Source organism: Chiloscyllium plagiosum, chromosome 15 (genome assembly GCF_004010195.1).
Source record: "Chiloscyllium plagiosum isolate BGI_BamShark_2017 chromosome 15, ASM401019v2, whole genome shotgun sequence".
In the NCBI taxonomy this organism is placed as follows: Eukaryota; Metazoa; Chordata; class Chondrichthyes; order Orectolobiformes; family Hemiscylliidae; genus Chiloscyllium; species Chiloscyllium plagiosum.
In genome coordinates, this window is record NC_057724.1 from 2,908,093 (window position 1) to 2,926,858 (window position 18,766).

At 43.3% G+C, this 18,766-nt stretch overlaps 1 protein-coding gene across 2 annotated transcripts in view; it reads left to right on the forward strand.

Moving 5' to 3' along the window:
• Nucleotides 1-18,766, forward strand: part of LOC122557047 (gamma-aminobutyric acid receptor subunit gamma-4-like) — a 236,879-nt gene that overhangs the window by 47,857 nt on the left and 170,256 nt on the right. Inside the window, exon 2 of one of the 2 annotated variants that reach the window (XM_043704289.1) lies at nt 664-809. In XM_043704289.1, coding sequence (XP_043560224.1) covers nt 664-809 — 146 coding nt within the window. The remainder of the gene's footprint in view (nt 1-663; nt 810-18,766) is intronic. The other variant, XM_043704290.1, reaches the window with a different exon arrangement.

Here is an 18,766-nt window from a genome sequence, read left to right on the forward strand (position 1 = left end):
GCTCTCTCCTGCAGGGAACGGCAAGGATTTGTAACACACAAGATGTAAATGCAGCTAAATCACAGATTCAATCATAGCTTTCAAAGGAGAATCGGGTAATTATCAGAAGGGAGAGAATTGACAGGGCTTCAGGGAGAAGACAAAGGAACGGGGATGAGCTGAGTTGCCCATAGAGGGTTGACCTGGATAAAACAAATATGAATTAGGAGAAGCAGTAGGCCATTCAGCCCCTTGAGACTGTTTCCCCATTCAATAAGATCATAGTTGATCTAATTACTCTGCGTTCTTGCCTATCTCCCCTTCTCTCAAACCTTTCACCTCTGGCTTATCAAGAATCTATCCATTTCATAAAGATATTCAAATGTACTGCTTCCACCACATTTTGAGGAAAGGAATACCAAATATTCAAGATTATCCCTGTGAAAACAATTGTCCTCAGCAACAAGCTTCTGCTCTGGAACAGTCCAGATTCTGGGAAATTAATACTTGGAGTCTGCCTTAAAATTGTTCCAGTCAATTAGGCAAAAGTAAAAAAAATTAACTGAAGCAATAGGGCTGCTCTCAACCTGAAGCTGTGACAGTCAGCAGGTATTTACACTGCGAAAGCTCTTCAATTTCCAAAGAATGATTAGCTATAGTATTAAATTGAATTTCTTTTCACAGCAGCAGAATTGAGGATGAAGATGATGATGATGTTGGTCTGAATAAGACATGGGTTCTCGCTCCCAAGTCTCAAGATGCGGATGCGACACACATACTGAATTCACTGTTGAGCGGCTACGACAACAAATTGAGGCCAGACGTTGGAAGTAAGTGTCAGATTTGTTAGAAGAGATGATCAGGTTTTAATTGTATGTGAATTCTCCAGTGTGACGAGGAGCAGTATTTATACTGAGAGACTGGGACCATTGAAGCATTTGATTGTCTTTAGTCAGATTTGACAGCAATTTATAGGCATGTTGTTCGGAGCTTCTCGGAGCTCAAGACCTACAAGGACTGAACACAAGGGGTGTGTAACCTGTACACATTTATTGTCTGAAAGCTATATACAGAAGGCTGCAGCTGCTGACATCCAGGAACAAGTGCATTATCATCATAATCACTGATTTAAATAGAGTATGGGTAAACCTATACAGTTGGTTCTGCGATAATGCATGTTTCTTCAATGCGAGTTGGCTTTAACGCAATTGAAGAATTTAGGCAGTTATTTGTAGAGCATGAACGTTCCTTACCTGTATTGGCTAAACGTGATTTTGGCTCCATTAGTTTAAATGGCGCGACTATTGCGTGATGAGATCACATGATAACGGAACTATCATAACCAAATGTATGTTAAAGAATGTCAAAGATTCAACACTCTCCAAAAGAAGAAAATCCTCCTCCTCACCTCTGTCTTAAGAGGCCATCCCTTTCCTCTGATATCATACCTGTTGGTATTAGACCATCACACACAGGGAAACAACTTCACCACATCTACCTTGTCAAGCCCCAAGAGTCTTATATTGTTCAATCAGGTCGCTTTTTCTTCCTTGAAATTCCAATGAGTATAAGATCTAATCACTCATGCCTCCTCATAAGACAGTCATAGAGTCACAGAGATGCACAGCATGGAAACAGACCCTTTGGTCCAACCCATCCATGCTGACCAGATATCCCAACCCAATCTAGTCCCACCTGCCAGGACCCGGCCTATATCCCTCCAAACCCTTCCTATTCATATACCCATCCAAATGCCTCTTAAATGTTGCAATTGTACCAGCTTCCATCACTTCCTCTGGCAGCTCATTCCATACACGTACCACCCTCTGCGTGAAAATGTTGCCCCTTAGGTCTCTTTTATATCTTTCCCCTCTCACCCTAAACCTATGCCTTCTAGTTCTGGACCCCCCCACCCCTCCCCCACCCCAGGGAAAAGACTTTGTCTATTTATCCTATCCATGCCCCTCATAATTTTGTAAACCTCTATAAGGTCACCCCTCAGCCTCCGACGCTCCAGGGAAAACAGCCCCAGCCTGTTCAGCCTCTTCCTATAGCTCAAATCCTCCAACCCTGGCAACACCCTTGTAAATCCTTTCTGAACTCTTTCAAGTTTCACAACATCTTTCTGATAGCCCTTCCAAACCTGGTTTCAGACTACTCACCCTTCTCTGGACTGCCTCCGATGCCAATGTATCCATCCTTAAATAAAGGACCTGAAACTGTTCGCACTGTTCCAGCTGTGGTGTGACTAGTGCTTTATGTAGTTTTTATAAGACCTCCATATTTTTATACTTCATTCCCTTTGAAGACTATATGACTATTAGATGTAAGAACAGAAGTAGACCATTCAGCCCGTCGATGTTGCTTTGTCATTCAATGACATGGCTGATCTGGTAATCTTCAACTCCACTTTCATGCCTTTTTCTCCATAAATTTTGAAATAAAAGCCAGCATTCTATTTTGCCTTCCCCAGCTGAATGTGGACGTGAGCTTTTATGCACGTGGTCCCCAAGCCCTTCTGTGGTGCAGCTTTCTGCAGTCTTTCTCCATTTAAATATCCATGTTAAATATAATTCAGCTCCTCCATTCTTCCTGCTGAAGTACATAAACCGAATATGTTGTCACATTGTATTCCACCTGCCAAATTTGCTGCTGCTAACTTAACCTCTCTATATCCCTCTGCAGATCCTTTTTACCTATTTTTGTGTCATGAACAAACTTGGTAATAATACATTCACTTTCCTCTTCCAAATTATTCATATATATTCTAAATAATTGTGGCTCCAGCACTGATTACTGTGCCACTCCACTAGTCACAGGTTCTGCCCAAAAAAATGCCGCCATGTCCCAACGCCATTAGTTAGCCAGTTAGTATTGGTACAATTCATTCTTTACATCTCCCATCAAGATCTCTTCTCCCATAAACTGATAACCTGATAAACTCATTACAATTTCTACCTACTCCTCTGCAATATTTTATTTCACAAGATGCCTCAGTGTCTGGTTCTCTTCCTGGTTTTCTGGCAGAGTATGTAGTCTTTCTATGCTCCCTGATCACTTCCGTGTTGGAGTGGGATTGCAGTTTCAGAGTACAGCTCATTCCTGGGCTGTGACACTCCTGATGTCCTGACTGATCTGCATTGCCACTGCAATCAAGGGAAAGCTGGTTCAAGAGACCAGCCTCCAGATCCTGAACCGTCACCCCCTCCTTGAAGAGAAGGACAACCATCTGAAATTCTCATCCTCACCTTCTCCTGCATTACACTCTGAGGCAAGGTTAAAGCACTGAGTTGCCAAAATGAGGGTAGGACTTTCTCTTTATGTAGGTGGTGCCCCATTCACTCTCTTCAGCTCGAGGCTGTTACACTGTAGGTAATGACAGCTCGGGTTATCTCCATCAGAGAGCAGGAGTACACCTTCTTCAACAATGGAATAAACTTGAAGATTCGAGGAAGTTACATCCACGTATTTGTCTGCATTAGGGTTGTGGTCAAGAGGAAGTTCCTGCTCTTTACTCTGATCTCCAGACTTGCTTCAAAACTAGCATCAGGCATTTCCTAAAAAAAAGGCTCATTGATAATTGAAAGGACAGCTAGTGTCAGTACCTTTTCAGGAATTTACTTTGTAGTCAACTCTTTTATCTGATGGTCTTTCGAATTGTTTTAGATGCAGTTGTTACACTCCTGTACTGTCACAAGTTCACTTAGACTTTTATACTTATTGTGGTGCCATTTGAAATGGCTGCTTTGCCCTGGATGGTGTCAAGCTTCCTAAGTGTTGTTGGAGCTGCACCCATCTGGGCAAGTGCAGAGTATTCCACCACACTCCTGATTTGGGCCTTGTAGATGAGTGGACATACTTTGGGAAGTCAGGAGGTGAGTTACTCACACAGAAATCCCAGCCCTTGCAGGCACATGTTTCCTGTTACAGTACACAATTCGAAGTTATGCTCGGTGCAAATATGAATAGAGCAGGAGTAATTTCAAATTGTGAGTGAGTTATGAGAATTAGAGATTCTGTTTATTGAAATTGGTTCAGGACTGAACTGAGAGAGATCACCCAAGCTGCCAAGGATTATGATCAGGTAGTCAGTGAAAGCATGTGTAGACGTTGCTAATGGGCACAAATTATGCATTATCACAAAGAAACATTAGAGAGGAAGTGAGAATGAGTTAGGTTATACAGAAAGTGATTGTGATGTAGCATTCATATTAATAAGCAGCTTCTTATGGGGAGACTGTAAAAGAAAATTAGATAATCACATAGAAAAGAAGAATCGAGAAAAATGAGAGTGTGATTACATTAGGTGGGTATTAGTATGTGGGAAGCATAACAAAGAATGGTGTTAGACTGGGTGGGGTGTTAAAGGGTGCAGGGAGAGATGGGAGAGTGGGATTAGACTAGGTGGAATATTAAAGGGTGTAAAGTGATGGGTTAGTGGAATTACACCGTGTGGGCTGTTAAAGAGTGCAGGAGTGAGAGGACAGTGGGATGAGGCTAGTTGGGATATTAACGTGCGCAGAGATTGAGGGGATGAGTGTGATTAGACTGGTTGAGATATTAAAAGATGCAGGAGAGTGTTTGTACTGCAAGATTCACATAGCAAAAACTTGTCAGTTTGGATAAAGTGGATTTAATCATACAATTCCTCATTCCCTGTTTTGGTCATAAGCTCATGTGGCCAGAGATAATCATTACACTTTACTGGAAGAAACAAATGAGTAACCCCCACCCCACCCAACCTCGTACATTAGGCAGACTAAGATATTTCACTCTGGGGGGATAAGTAAATCAGTCCTGCGGAAGCTCATTTTATTTAAACCACAAGCATGTTTCTTATTAAATTCAAGTTGTACACACAATGGCTAGGGATTTGTCTAAGGTTCATTTTCAGACTAAGAAACTAACTACTCATTCTTAACTCTGCCACATTTTATTTAGAGTGACATCTAAATTGTGTTGCTCACATTTTGTGACATGTGGAGAGTTCTGCTGGGAATTGTCTTGAGGGTTCTCCCAATCAGCTGCTGTGACATTGACAGACGCATGATAATGGCTTTGAGTGACATTCTGGAAAGCGATTGATCGGTCTATCAAGGAAACCCCTTGGCTTTCCCTGAGCAGCATGTCACACTCCAAACCAGAACTGTATGTTTGGAGGTGTATTCTCTACAGTGTCCTGTTCAACTAATGTAGAAAACAGATGGTCAGGAATTATAGCGTCCGTGTTTATGGGATCTTGCTTTGTCCAAATTTGACCCCACAGTTTCAAACCTTGCAGCACTGACTGGACGTCAAAAGAAATTATTGATTGTGAAGCACTTTGTGACTCCCTGCGGATGTGAAGGGCAATACAGTAAGGGATGTCTTGCTATCTGTTTTTGGCTATTGCTTCATTTATTTATTCCTAGAAAATGCTTTTTCAACTGCTCTTGTGAGTGATCACTGCTCCTTCTGTGTCAGTCACAATGAATGCGGACCATCCCATTTCACAAACATAAGTTTTAGTGTGATAAATGTATGCTCTTATTTGCTCCTTCAGTTCTTTGGGAACACATTAATCAGTCGACACTCGATATCAATAAAAGATGGAAGGTGTCATCAACAGTGCTATCGAGCAGCACCTGCTCAGCAATACCCTGTTCAGTGATGCCCAGGTCAGGTTCCACTGGGCCCACTCCCCTCCTGACCTCATTACAGCCTTGATTCAAACCTGAACAAAAGAACTGAATTCCAGAAGTGAGGCGAGACTGGCAGCCCTTGACATCAAGACTGTATTCGACCGAGTGTAGCATCAACAATATCCAGGTTTGGGCTGACAAGTCGCAAGTAACATTTGAATCACACAAATGCCAGGCAATAACCATCTCCATCTATCCACTGCCCCTTGTCACTTAACGGTATTACTGTCTCTGAATAACCCAGTAACAACATCCTTAGTGTTAAAAATGGCCAGACACCCAAGTAGACTTGCTACATAAAGACAGTGGCTACAAAGGTAGGTCAAAGGTTAAGAATACTGCAGTAAAAACTCACCTACTGACTCTCCAAAGCCTGTCCACCACCTACACTGCCCAAGTCAGAAATGTCATGGAATGCTGCCCACTTGCCTGGATTGATGCAGCTCCAACAACACTCAAGAAGCTTGACACCATCCAGGACAAAGCAGCCCGCTTAACTGGCACTATTTCCACAGTCCCTCTACCACCAATGCTCAGTAGCAGCAGTGTGTACTATCCACAAGATACATTGCAGAAATTCACCAAGGCTCCTTGAGTAGCAGCTTCTCAAGGGCAATAAATGCTGGGCAACCAGTGATACCCTCGTGCCGCGAACAAATAAACTTAAAGTAAAGCTGACTTTTGACAATAGATGTTGTAGTGGACAGTTTATTGTGATGAATTGCTTGCCCAATTCTCAACATGTATATTGGACTCTTGTAGTGTGCGTATCCAATTCCACATCATTTTGAAACAGAGATGTGTTATGATCCGAGCTGATCATAGACTCCCTACAGTGTGAAAAAAGGCCATTTGGCCCAACAAGTCCATACCAACGCTCTGAAGAGTAAACCACCCAGATCCATTTCCCTACCCTATTACTCTACTTTTACTCCTGACTAATGCACCTAATGTACACATCCCTGAACACTATGGGCAATTTAGCATAGGCCAATTCACCTAACCTGCACATATCATAGAATCCCTACAGTGTGGCAATAGGCCCTTCAGCCCAACAAATCCACACCAACTCTCCGAAGAGTAACCCATGCAGACCCATTCCCCTAACCTATTATCCTATATTTACCCTGACTAATGCACCTAACCTACATATTCCTGAACACTATGGGAAATTTAGCATGGCCAATTCACCTTGCACATCTTTGAATTATGGGAGGAAACTGGAACACCCGGAGGAAACCTGAGCAGACATAGGGAGAATGTGCAAACTCCACACAAACAGTTGCTCAAGGCTGGAATCGAACCTGGATCCCTGGCGCTGTGAGGCAGCAGTGCTAAGCACTGAATCCTCTGATGTTAACACTGGTCAAGTTAATCCCATATTGATAACTGTGTTGATAAATCTTAACCTTCTTTAACCATGGAGGTCAGTTCCTGAACACATTCATGTGTGTAGACATGTTTACTTTAACCACTCAGAATAAAAGATTTACTAAATAATATTCCACTAAACAAAAAGACTGGAAAAATTTCATTATAAACACCAGAAGGTGAACCAAACTCTCATTATTCCTTTTATCCCAACAATATCCGCACAAGAACCAAATTACAGCACTGTTTTGCTGCTATATCTCAGTAGTGCGTCTAGCTTAGCCTGGCAAAGCTGCTACAGGTTCTGTCCATTGAATTTCTGTAAATTCACTTGACGCTTTCTTCTTCAGCTGGTAGCTCTCCTTGAGAATCCCTAAAACAAACTACAAACCAAACTCACTGTTAGTTTAACTTCAGAGCAATGATATGAGTTCCCCGAATTCCTTTTTCAGCAATCATCTCTGGAACACACCAACTGACTAACCCATTGATCTCTGGATCCTTTTACATTAGATTTAAAACTGCTAAGGAGGAGAAAGTGAGGTCTGCAGATGCTGGAGATCAAAGTTGAAACTTTATTGCTGGAACAGCACAGCAGGTCAGGCAGCATCCAGGGAACAGGAGATTCGACGTTTCGGGCACAGGCCCTTCTTCAGGAACTGCTTTAAAACTGCTAACCCTCATCTGTTTTGTCAGATCATCCAAGGAGGCAAATAGCATAACAAGATCGGGAATGAAACAACCGCAGTATGTGGTATCATGGCCAACTCTAGACTGCCTGCACCTTTATAGGATCCACACTGTTTGCAAAAACCTCAACTTTCCATTTCATACTCCTTCACAACTGAATACATGACTGAACAATTTGATTCTAATCAAACTGAACAATTTGATTCTGATTGAACTGAACAATTTGATTCTGATCGAACCGAACAAGTACTTGTTGCTATATGTTGTTATCATGTTTGTAACAGCAATCATAGAATCATTCAGTGTAGAAGAGGCCAATCAGCCCATCGAGTCTGTACTCCCAAAATTATGCCATCTACACCAGTCTCACATTCCCACAGTAGACCCATAGCCTTGAATGTTATGACACATCCTTATGTGGAAACTGATGGGGGTATCACATTTTCCAGAAACCTCATAAGTTCCAGCATTTGCTTGAGTGTCTGTAAGTCACATTGCATTCAAAAATCCTAAGACCTTTCAATACTTCACTACTGCTGTAAGGAAAAGCATTTGCAAAGAATGTCATGATCCTAAGATTTGAATAATGTTTTGTTTCCTGTTTTTATGTGAAGATTTACTGACAAACTGCCAGGTTTCAAAATTTATTTGTTCATGCGGGCATCACCTGCTAGGCCAGCATTTATTATCCATCCCTAATTGCCCAGAGGGCAGTTAAGAGTCAATCACATTGCTGTGGCTCTAGAGTCACATTTAGATCAGATCACGTAGAGATAACAGATTATCTTCCCTAGAGGACCTTAGTGAGCCAGATAGGTCTGTGTGACAACCGACTGATTACATCGTCATATTTAATTTTAATTTCAGGCCTTTACCAAATTTAAATTTCCCCAATGTTGGCACACGTGGCTGGTTTTGGTGTCTGAAGTCACAAATTAATATATTCAGTCATCTGCCTTTATGTTGAGTACATTCTGTCATCCTTTTGCTGTGACACAAGCATTACAGCCTTCTGGTGGTACTTAGTAATTATGATCAAAGTGATTGAGTTGTCCACTCACTTTACATTGTTTGCCTGCAGCATTGACCTTTTGTTTGGTGTTGATAACCAGTGGAAACATGCTTTGCATAAGTTTGATTAGATTAGATTCCCTACAGTGTAGAAACAGGCCCTTCAGCTCAACCAGTCCACACCGACCCTCCGAAGAGTAACCCACTCCCCTCTGACTAATGCACCAAGCGCTATGGGCAATTTAGCATGGCCAATTCATCTGACCTGCCCATCTTTGGGCTGTCGGAGGAAACCAGAGCACTCGGAGTAAACCCGCACAGACACGGGGAGAATGAGACAGTCGCCGGAGGTGGAATCGAACCTGGGACCCTGGTGCCGTGAGGCAGCAGTGCTAACCGTTGACCCACCGTGCTGCCCCAACACATTCACAGTGGTGTGTGGTGAGGGATTGCTGTTACATTAGTTCCTGGAACTTCCTCCTTAACAGCGCACTGGGTCTGCTTACTCCAGATGTTCTGCTCTGAACTCTGAATGTAACAATAGATTTTACTAACTCCAACTGCTCTGTTGGTTTTCTGTCATTCTCGACTGCCTTTTGCATAACTTACTGGAGAGACAACCTTCAATTGTCTGTGTATTAATTTTCCTTTTGACCTGTTCAACATCACCAAAGTCACATTTGATTGCTAATAACCTGAAATACATGAATGTTTGGGGAGTCCTTTTATCTGGTTCTTGCTTAGCCAATGAAAGAATCATAGAGTTCCTACAGTGTGCAAACAGACCATTTGACCCAACAAGTCCACCCCAACCTTCCAAAGAGTAATCCATCCAGACACATACCCTTACCCTATTACTCTACATTTACCCCTGACTCATGCCCCTAACCTATACATCCCTGAACACTACGGGCAATTTAGGATGGCCAATTCACCTAAACTGCACATCTTTGGATTATGAGAGGTAACCAGAGCACCTGGAGGAAACCTGCCCAGGCATGGGGAGAATGTGCAAACTCCACGCAGACAGTCGCCAGGGGCTGGATCGAACCCATGTCTCTGGCACTGTGAGGCAGCAGGATTAACCACTGAGCCAACGTGTTGTTTTTTTTCATTTATTGTGGAAAGCGAACGTCACTGTCTGGGCCAGCATTTATTGCCCGTCCCCAGTTGCCCTTGGGAAGGTGATAGTGACATTTCTTTGTAGTGATTATTACAACTCAGGAGCTTGCTAGGTCATTTCAGAGGACATTTGAGAGTCAACCACATTGCTGTGGCTCTGGGCTCACATATAGTTTGAATGTTCAAACCCCTACAGTGTGCAAACAGGTCAACTGGCCCAACACTGACCTATTCCCCTACCCTATTGCACTGTGTTTATACTAGGTAAGGATGGCACATTCCCTCAGGACACTAGTGAACAAAATAGGTTTTTCCAATGATTAGCTTTTGTTTCATTTTCATGAGATTCTTAACTCCAGAATTGACATTTTGGTACACTGCATTTTCTTTAGCTGTGAAATAGCTTGTCAGTGCATTTTTTTATTCATTGATTAGTTCTCAAAAATCTCTTTAAAAGTCACACAACACCAGGTTGTAATCCAACAGGTTTATTTGGAAGCACTAGCTTCAGGTGATGAAGAGACAACGCTTCAAAAGCTGGTGCTTCCAAATAAACCTGTTGGACTATAGCCTGGTGTTGTGTGATTTTTAACTTTGTCCACACCAGTCCAACACAGGTACCTTGAAGTCAAAAACATCTTCTAATTGGTTATCTATCTAGTGGATAATTAAAGCCTTTCATCTTTTGTCATCTGTTGTGAAACCTGCTGCTGCTCACTATGCAGTACTTTCCCGAGTCATTTGGCTTTCTGATTGGAGGAGAAAGTGAGGACTGCAGATGCTGGAGATCAGAGCTGAAAATGTGTTTCTGGAAAAGTGCAGCAGGTCAGGCAGCATCCAAGGAACAGGAGAATCGACGTTTCGGGCATAAGCCCTTCTTCAGGAATGGAAACCATTCCTGAAAAAGGGCTTATGCCCGAAACGTTGATTCTCCTGTTCCTTGGATGCTGCCTGACCTGCTGCGCTTTTCCAGCAACACATTTTCAGCAGCGGCTTTCTGATTGGTTTGCATTCTGGGTACTAATGAGGATCTTGGTTCCTGAGAAGAGTGTAGAGAAAGGAATGTCCATGGTATTGCAGGTGGTTCAGCTGTACAGCAGAGGAGGAAGAAGCAAGGAAGTACAGTCATGACAAAGCATCTGTTTGTTAGGGGAGCAGATCAGCATCCCTGTGGTCATAGACACGACTCCAAGATCATATATACCAAGGCCAAGGTGTCACAGAGTTGCTACAGAACATCCTCTTGGGAGTGTGAGGCAAATGTCATGGCCCATGTTGGTACCGATTACTTGGATAGGAAGGGAGGTGTGGTTCTGCAATCAGAATTGAAACAGGTTGTTGAAAAGTTAGCACCAAGACCTCAAAGGTGCAGGTGAAAGTATAGAGTGGCTGGAAAGATGATGCAGGAGGGGAGGGGGTTTAGATTCTTGGGTTGCTGAGACTGGCTCTGGGGAAGATGACACATGAACAAGTTTAGATGAGTTTGCACCTGAATAGAGCCGGGCTGAAGTCTCTGTGGAGCATTTTGCCAGTGCTGTTGGGGAGTGTTTAAATTGAATCAGTAGTATTGTGGCACACAGGAAGGAATATTAGAGAATAACATCACAATGCACAAAACACCAGAAGAGCCATACGTCATCAAAACAGGGAACAGTGAGTTAATTGGTAGAGTCAGAACGGGAGATATTAAAACATTCTAAAGCAGAAGACTGTGCATGTACATGAATCCATGTACAGCAAACAAGGTTGGGTGGTTACTGGTGCAGTATGCCATTTTAGATTAGATTACATGATTAGATTACATTACAGTGTAGAAACAGGCCCTTCGGCCCAACAAGTCCACACCGACCCGCCGAAGCGCAACCCACCCATACCCCTACATTTACCCCTATACCTAACACTACGGGCAATTTAGCATGGCCAATTCAGCTGACCTGCACATCTTTGGACTGTGGGAGGAAACCGGAGCACCCAGAGGAAACCCACGCAGACACGGGGAGAATGTGCAAACTCCACACAGACAGTCGCCTGAGGCGGGTCTCTGGCGCTGTGAGGCAGCGGTGCTAACCACTGTGCCACCGTGCCGCCCACGTGGAACTATGACGCTATGGCAATAATCGAGAGCTGGCTCAAGCAATAGACTCAGTCCAAAGAGAAGAGATGGGAAAGGAAGATAAGGAGGTGGGGTGGCAGTATCTTTTAGGAATGGCATTGCAGCATGATGAGGAGTTAACATCCCAAAAGGTTTGACAATGAAATCGATTTGGCTAGAAGTGAGGACTAAAAAAGGTGCAGTTACATTGCTCAGTGTAGTCCTTGGTCCAGCAACTAGTGAGGGCGATGTAGAGGAATAAATATGCAAGGACATTGCAGAGAGATACTGGCATTATAGCATAGTTATAATGGGGGACTTCAATTACCCAAATCTAGACTAGGGTACTGGTAGTGTAAGGGGCAAAAGGGAGTAGATGTTCCTGGATTGTGTGCAGGAGAGTTTCCTACAGCAGCATATGACCAGTCCAACAAGAAAGGATACATTGTTAGACCTGGTCCTTGGCAATGAGATGGATCAAGTAGATCAGGTATCAGTGGAGGAACATTTAGGAGACAGAGGTAATTGTATTGTAAGGTTCAGGATGGTGGTTGAAAGGGATAATGAACAAATCACACCTGAAGGAGATTGGACCTCAGTGGGGCAAGAATAGATGGCTAGACTGGAGCCAAAGGTTGGTGAGAAAAACAGTAAACGGAGGTAAAAGTGGTAAAAAGAGGCTTCCTTCAAAGAAGAGATGGTTTGGCTACTGTCAATATACTCCCTCAAAGAGAAGTTTAGGGCCAACAAATCTAGAGCTCCCGAGATGACAAAGGAGACAGAAATTAAGTTAAAGAAAAAAATGTATTTAACTGTACGTAGCAGTTGAGAACTAAGAGGAATACAGAAGGTTTGGAAGGGAGATGAAAAGTCCAATATGAAATGCAAAGAGCGTTAGGGAAATAAAATCTCAAAATGTTAATCATGGTAAAAGGAGGGTTTGGACTGACTGGGAGACTAAAAAGGGGATTTACACATGGGGACAAGAGGTACAATTGAGGTGTCAAGTGAACCTCTGTCTCACATCTGTCTTTTTCAAGGAAGCTGATTGAAAAGAGGAACACCTATTCATAGAATCTCTACAGTTTGGAAAGAGGCCAATCAGCCCATCGGATCTGCACCAACTTTTGGAGCATCCCACCCAGACCCAGCATGCCCTTCCATCCCTGTAACCCCACATTCACCATGGCTAATCCACCTAGCCTGTACGTCCCTGGATACTGCAGACAATGTACTATGACCGATCCACCTAACCTCCACATCTTTGGACTATGGTAGGAAACCAGAGCACCCAGAGGAAACCCACACAGATACTGGATGGATGTGCAAACAACACATAGACAATTGCCGGAGGCTGGAATAGAGCCCGGGTCCCTGGTGCTGTGAGGCAGGAGTGCTGACCACTGAACCACCAATTTAGATTTGATAAAATGCTGGTATTACTAGTTAACAAGGACCAGGACTGGAGGAGGTGCATCCGCGGATGTTAAAAGAAGTGAAAGTGGAATTTGCAGAAGTACTAACAACAATCTTACAGTCTTCGCTAAGTTTAGGGAGATGACAGAGGACTGGAGAATTGCAGAAACTATGTCCTTGTTTGAAAAAAAGGTTGTTAGGATAACTTCCATAATTATAGATCAATCACTTCTGTGGTGGGAAAGATCCCAGAAACACAAACTCTGGATATAATTACTGGTACATGGGCAAATTAATTAAAGAGAATCAGCATAGGTTTCCTAAGGGAAAACAATGTCTAATTAATTTGCTAGAGTAACAGTAATGGTTAATGAGGAGAATGCTGTTAATTTCGACACAAAGAGTTGCCGTGAGTTGTAGAAAGTATGGGTACTGCTGAAATCTGTCATTCAATTCATAAAAAGTGTGGAATATAAACTAATATAATCTCATTAATGGTGACCAATATTGTAGCATCACAATTGGTGCATTAATATCCTGGAGGGAATGGCCTGACATACCTACAACTCCAGACACACAACAATGTGGTTGACCTTTAACAACCTTCTGAGGTGGCCTCACAAGCCACTCAGTCAAGTGCATGTGAGGACAGACAAGAAATTATCACCTTGTCAGTGATGCACACATCCCGTGAAGGGATAAAAAGGTGTTGAATTGCCATGATGGAACTTAACGAAGGTGAAAGTTAAACCAGGTCAGAGAGAGCTGTTATCTTTCGGATGCAATGCAAAGCATTTTAAAATATATTATTTTCATGGTAATTGCAAAAACAAAATGAGTTTAGATGCAAGCTACTTGAATAGAGCTTTGGGGAGCTCTAACCTAGTTGTGACTTTGGATTTTCAAACCTAATTAGGTTTGACGTCTTCAAATAAGAATCATCTCTTGAAGTAGATGCTGATATATGGAGGGCGAGTTGTTTCTGAACCTTTAATATCCGAATGGCTCCAAGCCTCAAATCCTTTTCATTCAGTCCTTGAAGTTTGAAATGATGCACACTTCCGTGGAAGCATCTTTATCCTGCTCTTAACTGTACAGTCCCGAGGTGTTGGATGTTATGCTTGACAGCTTGCCACAGCTATAATGATGAATAAATGTCAAACAAGACATCTCCCTGTAGCCAGCCCTCATTAGGTTGGAGCAGGGTTTTGCCTCAGAGTCACGGATGTGAGCATCTGGTTTCCAGTCGAGCCATGTAGAAGGAAAAGGCCTCCCTCTCATACTGATGTTAAATAAACCACTGCAAATGAATGGCACAGCAAAGGCTAACAAGTAAGAAATCAAACTGAGTATTGTGACCACAGAAATAAAACTATAGTGATCAAACAGAGAATGGTACTGACGCATACATCTGCTTTGACCAAAGTACATTATCAAATTGACATCCTTACTTCATACAACTTGAACAGGAGAAAATAGGAACATGAAGAAAAACGGACAATAGCTGTAAGAATGGGAACATAGAAGATTATATTTAGAATCTATCCACCAAGCAGAAACATCAGTACTTAATAGAAACAAGAGAAATTTCACAAATGACAATGTAGTATTAAATAATTACGTAATGCTCAAGGAGTGTTGAATCCAGGGTTTTTTTTAAACCAAGATTGGTTGAATATTGAAACAGATTAATATATAATGCCCTCCCTCTGATATGCTTTATCTACAACTTGCCTTAATACACATTGACTGCTTTAACAATATTTATTGTTCCTCCTTCATGTCAAATAGTGACAGATTACAATATTAAAAAAAACACACTTGTTGTGGTGTGTTGAATTTCATCCCAATGAGAAAGCGGTTATGCTGATACATAACAGCAACTCATCAAACCTCCTTTGACATCACTGTCCAAATCTAAGACTGTCACCACCTCGAAGGACAAGGTGTCAATCAACAGGCAGCTCCTTTGTGAATGGTATCGATCTTCTCGGGTGTATTTGGAGCTGCACCCATCCAGGCAAATATGGATAATCCTGACCTGTTCCTTGTAGATAGTGGATGGAATTTGTGGAGTCAGGAAGTGAGATGCTCTCTGCAGAACTTGTAGCCTGTGACCTGTTCTTGTATTCAATATATTTTGCAGACCTTAGATCATAGAACCCCCACAGCTTGGAAGCAGGCCATATGGCCTATCAGTCCACACTGACTCGACTCTATGAAAAGCATCTCACCCAGACCTATCCCTGTAACCCCACATTTCCCATGGCTAATGGGGTGGCACAGTGGCTCAGTGGTTAGCATTGCTAACTCACAGCACCAGGGACCCAGGTTCGATTCCAGCCTTTGATGACTGTCTGTCTGGAGTTTTGCACATTCTCCCCGTGTCTGCTCCGGATGTTATGGTTTCCTCCCACAATCTAAAGATGTGCAGGTCAGGTGAATTGGCCAGGCTAAATTGTCCATAGTGTGAGGTGCATTAGTCAGAGGGAAATGGGTCTGGGTGGGTTGCTCTTCGGAGGGTCAGTGTGGACTGGTTGGGCCAAAGGGCCTGTTTCCACACTGTAGGGAAGCTAAACTAATCCACCTCGCCGACACATTCATGGACCCTAGGGGCGACTTAGCATGGCCAATTCACTTTACCTGCAACTCTTTGGACTGTGGGAGGAAACTCACATGGCCATGGAGAGAATGTGCAACCTCCTAACTGCAGATGGTTTAGATGGAGCTGTTTTTGTCAGGTGTGTTCAGGAGGGTTTCCTTACTCAGTATGTAGACAGACCGATGAGGGGAGAGGCCATTTTGGATTTGGTGCTTGGCAACGAGCCAGGACAGGTGTCAGATCCTGCGGTGGTAGAACACTTTGGTGACAGTGATCGCAACTGCCTCACACTTAGCATAGCCTTGGAGAGGGAAAGGAGCAGTTACCGAGGGAAGATATTTAACTGGGGAAAAGGTAATTATGACACTATCAGATGGGAGTTGGGAAGTACAAAATGGGAGCAATTGTTCCACAGAAAGGGCACAGCAGACATGTGGAGACTATTTAAGGAGCAGTTGTTGCGAGTGATGCACGAATTTGTCCCTCTGAGACAGTAAGAAGACAGTAAGATTAAGGAACCTTGGATGACGAGAACACAGGAACTTCTCGTCAAAAGGAAGAAGGCAACTTATGTAAGGTGGAGGAAGCAAGTATCTAGCACAGCTTTAGAGGATCACAGGCTTGCTAGAACGGAGCTCACGAATGGACTGAGGAGAGCCAGGAGGGGGCACGGAAAAGGCTGAGCAAGAAGGATTATGGAGAACCCAAAGGCATTTTACTTATACATGAGGAATAAGAAAATGATCAGAGAGAAGTTAGGGCCGATCAGAAATAGCGGAGGGAACTTGTGTGTGGAGCCTGAGCAGATAGGGGAAGCCCTAAATGAGTTTTTTGCATCGGTTTTCACCAAGGAAAGGGAACTTGTTGTAAATGAAAACTTAGTGAGCTGGGATACAATCTTGACCAGATCAAGATTGATGACGTTGATGTGCTAGAAATTTTTGAAAACATTAAGATTGATAAGTCTCCAGGGCCAGACCAGATTTATCCTAGGCTGCTCCGGGAAGTGAGAAAGGAGGTTGCAAAGCTGCTGCCGAGGATATTTGCCTCCTCACTCTCCACAGGAGTCATACTGGAGGATTGGAAGGAGGCGAATGTTGTTCCTCTTTTCAAGAAGGGGAATAGGGAAATCCCTGGCAATTACAGACCAGTCAGTCTGATGTCTGTGATCAGCAAAGTTTTGGAAAGAATTCTGAGGGATAGGATTTATGACTATTTGGCAAAGCATAGTATGATTAAAGGCAGTCAGCATGGCTTTGTGAGGGGCAGTTAATGCCTCAGAAATCTTATTGAGTTCTTTGAGGAGGTGTCAAGACGGGTCGATGATGGTTGAGCAATGGATGTGGTGTATATGAATTTCAGCAAGGCATATGATAAGGTTCCCCATGTAGACTCATTCATAAGGTTAGGAAGTATGGGATACAGAGAGATTTGGCTATCTGGATTCAGAATTGGCTGGCTGACAGAAGGCAGAGAGTGGTTGTAGATGGAAAGTATTCTGCCTGGAGGTCAGTGTTGAGTGGTGTCCCACAGGGCTCTGTTCGTAGGCCTCTGCTCTTTGTAGGTTTTATAAATGACTTGGATGAGGAGGTTGAGGCGTGGGTTAGTAAATTTGCCGATGACACAAAGGTTGGAGATGATATCGATAGTATAGAGGGGGCTACTGCAAGCTGCAGCATGACATAGACAGGATGCAGAGCTGGGCTGAGAAATGGCTGAATAAATGCGAAGTGATGCATTTTGGAAGGTCGAACTCGAATGCTGAATATAAGATTAAAGACAGGATTCTTGGCAGTGTGGAGGAACAGAGGGATCTGGGTATGTAAGTACATAGATCCCTCAAAGTTGCCACCCAAGTGGATAGGGTTGTTAAGAAAGCATATGGTGTTTTGGCTTTCATTAACAGGGGGATCGAGTTTAAGAGCCATGAGGTTTTGCGACAGCTCGACAAGTCCCTGGTGAGACCATACTTGGAATATTGTGTCCAGTTCTGGTCGCCCTACTATAGGAAAGATACAGAGGCTTGGGAGAGGGTGCAGAGAAGGTTTACCAGGATGCTGCCTGGGACTGGAGGGCTTGCCTTATGAAAAAAGGTTGAATAAGCTCGGACTTTTCTCTCTGGAGAGAAGGAGGAAGAAGAGAGGAGACCTGATCGAGGTGTACAAAATAATGAGTGGAATAGATAGAGTCAATAGCCAGAGACTTTTCCCAAGGGCAGGATTGACTGGTACGAGAGTCATAGTTGAAGATATTAGGAGGAAGGTATAAAGGAGACGTCAGAGATAGGTTCTTTACGCAGAGAGTTGTGAATGCATGGAAGACGTTGCCAGTGGTGGTAGTGGAAGCAGAGTCATTGGGGATATTTAAGCAACTGTGAGACATACACATGGACAGCAGTGAGTTGAGGGATGCGTAGGTTAAGTTACTATATTTTACATTAGGATTAACTCTCGGCACAGCATCATGGGCCAAAGGGCCTGTTCTGTGCTGTACTTTTATATGTTAGACCATAAGGCCATAAGACATAGGAGCGGACGTAAGGCCATTCAGCCCATCGAGTCCACTTCGCCATTCAATCATGGCTGATGGGCATTTCAACTCCACTTACCCACATTCTCCCTGTAGCCCTTAATTCCTTGTGACATCAAGAATTTATCAATTTCTGCCTTGAAGACATTTAGCGTCCCAGCCTCCACTGCACTCTGCGGCAATGAATTCCACAGGCCCACCACTCTCTGGCTGAAGAAATGTCTCCTCATTTCTGTTCTGAATTTACCCCCTCTAATTCTAAGGCTGCGTCCA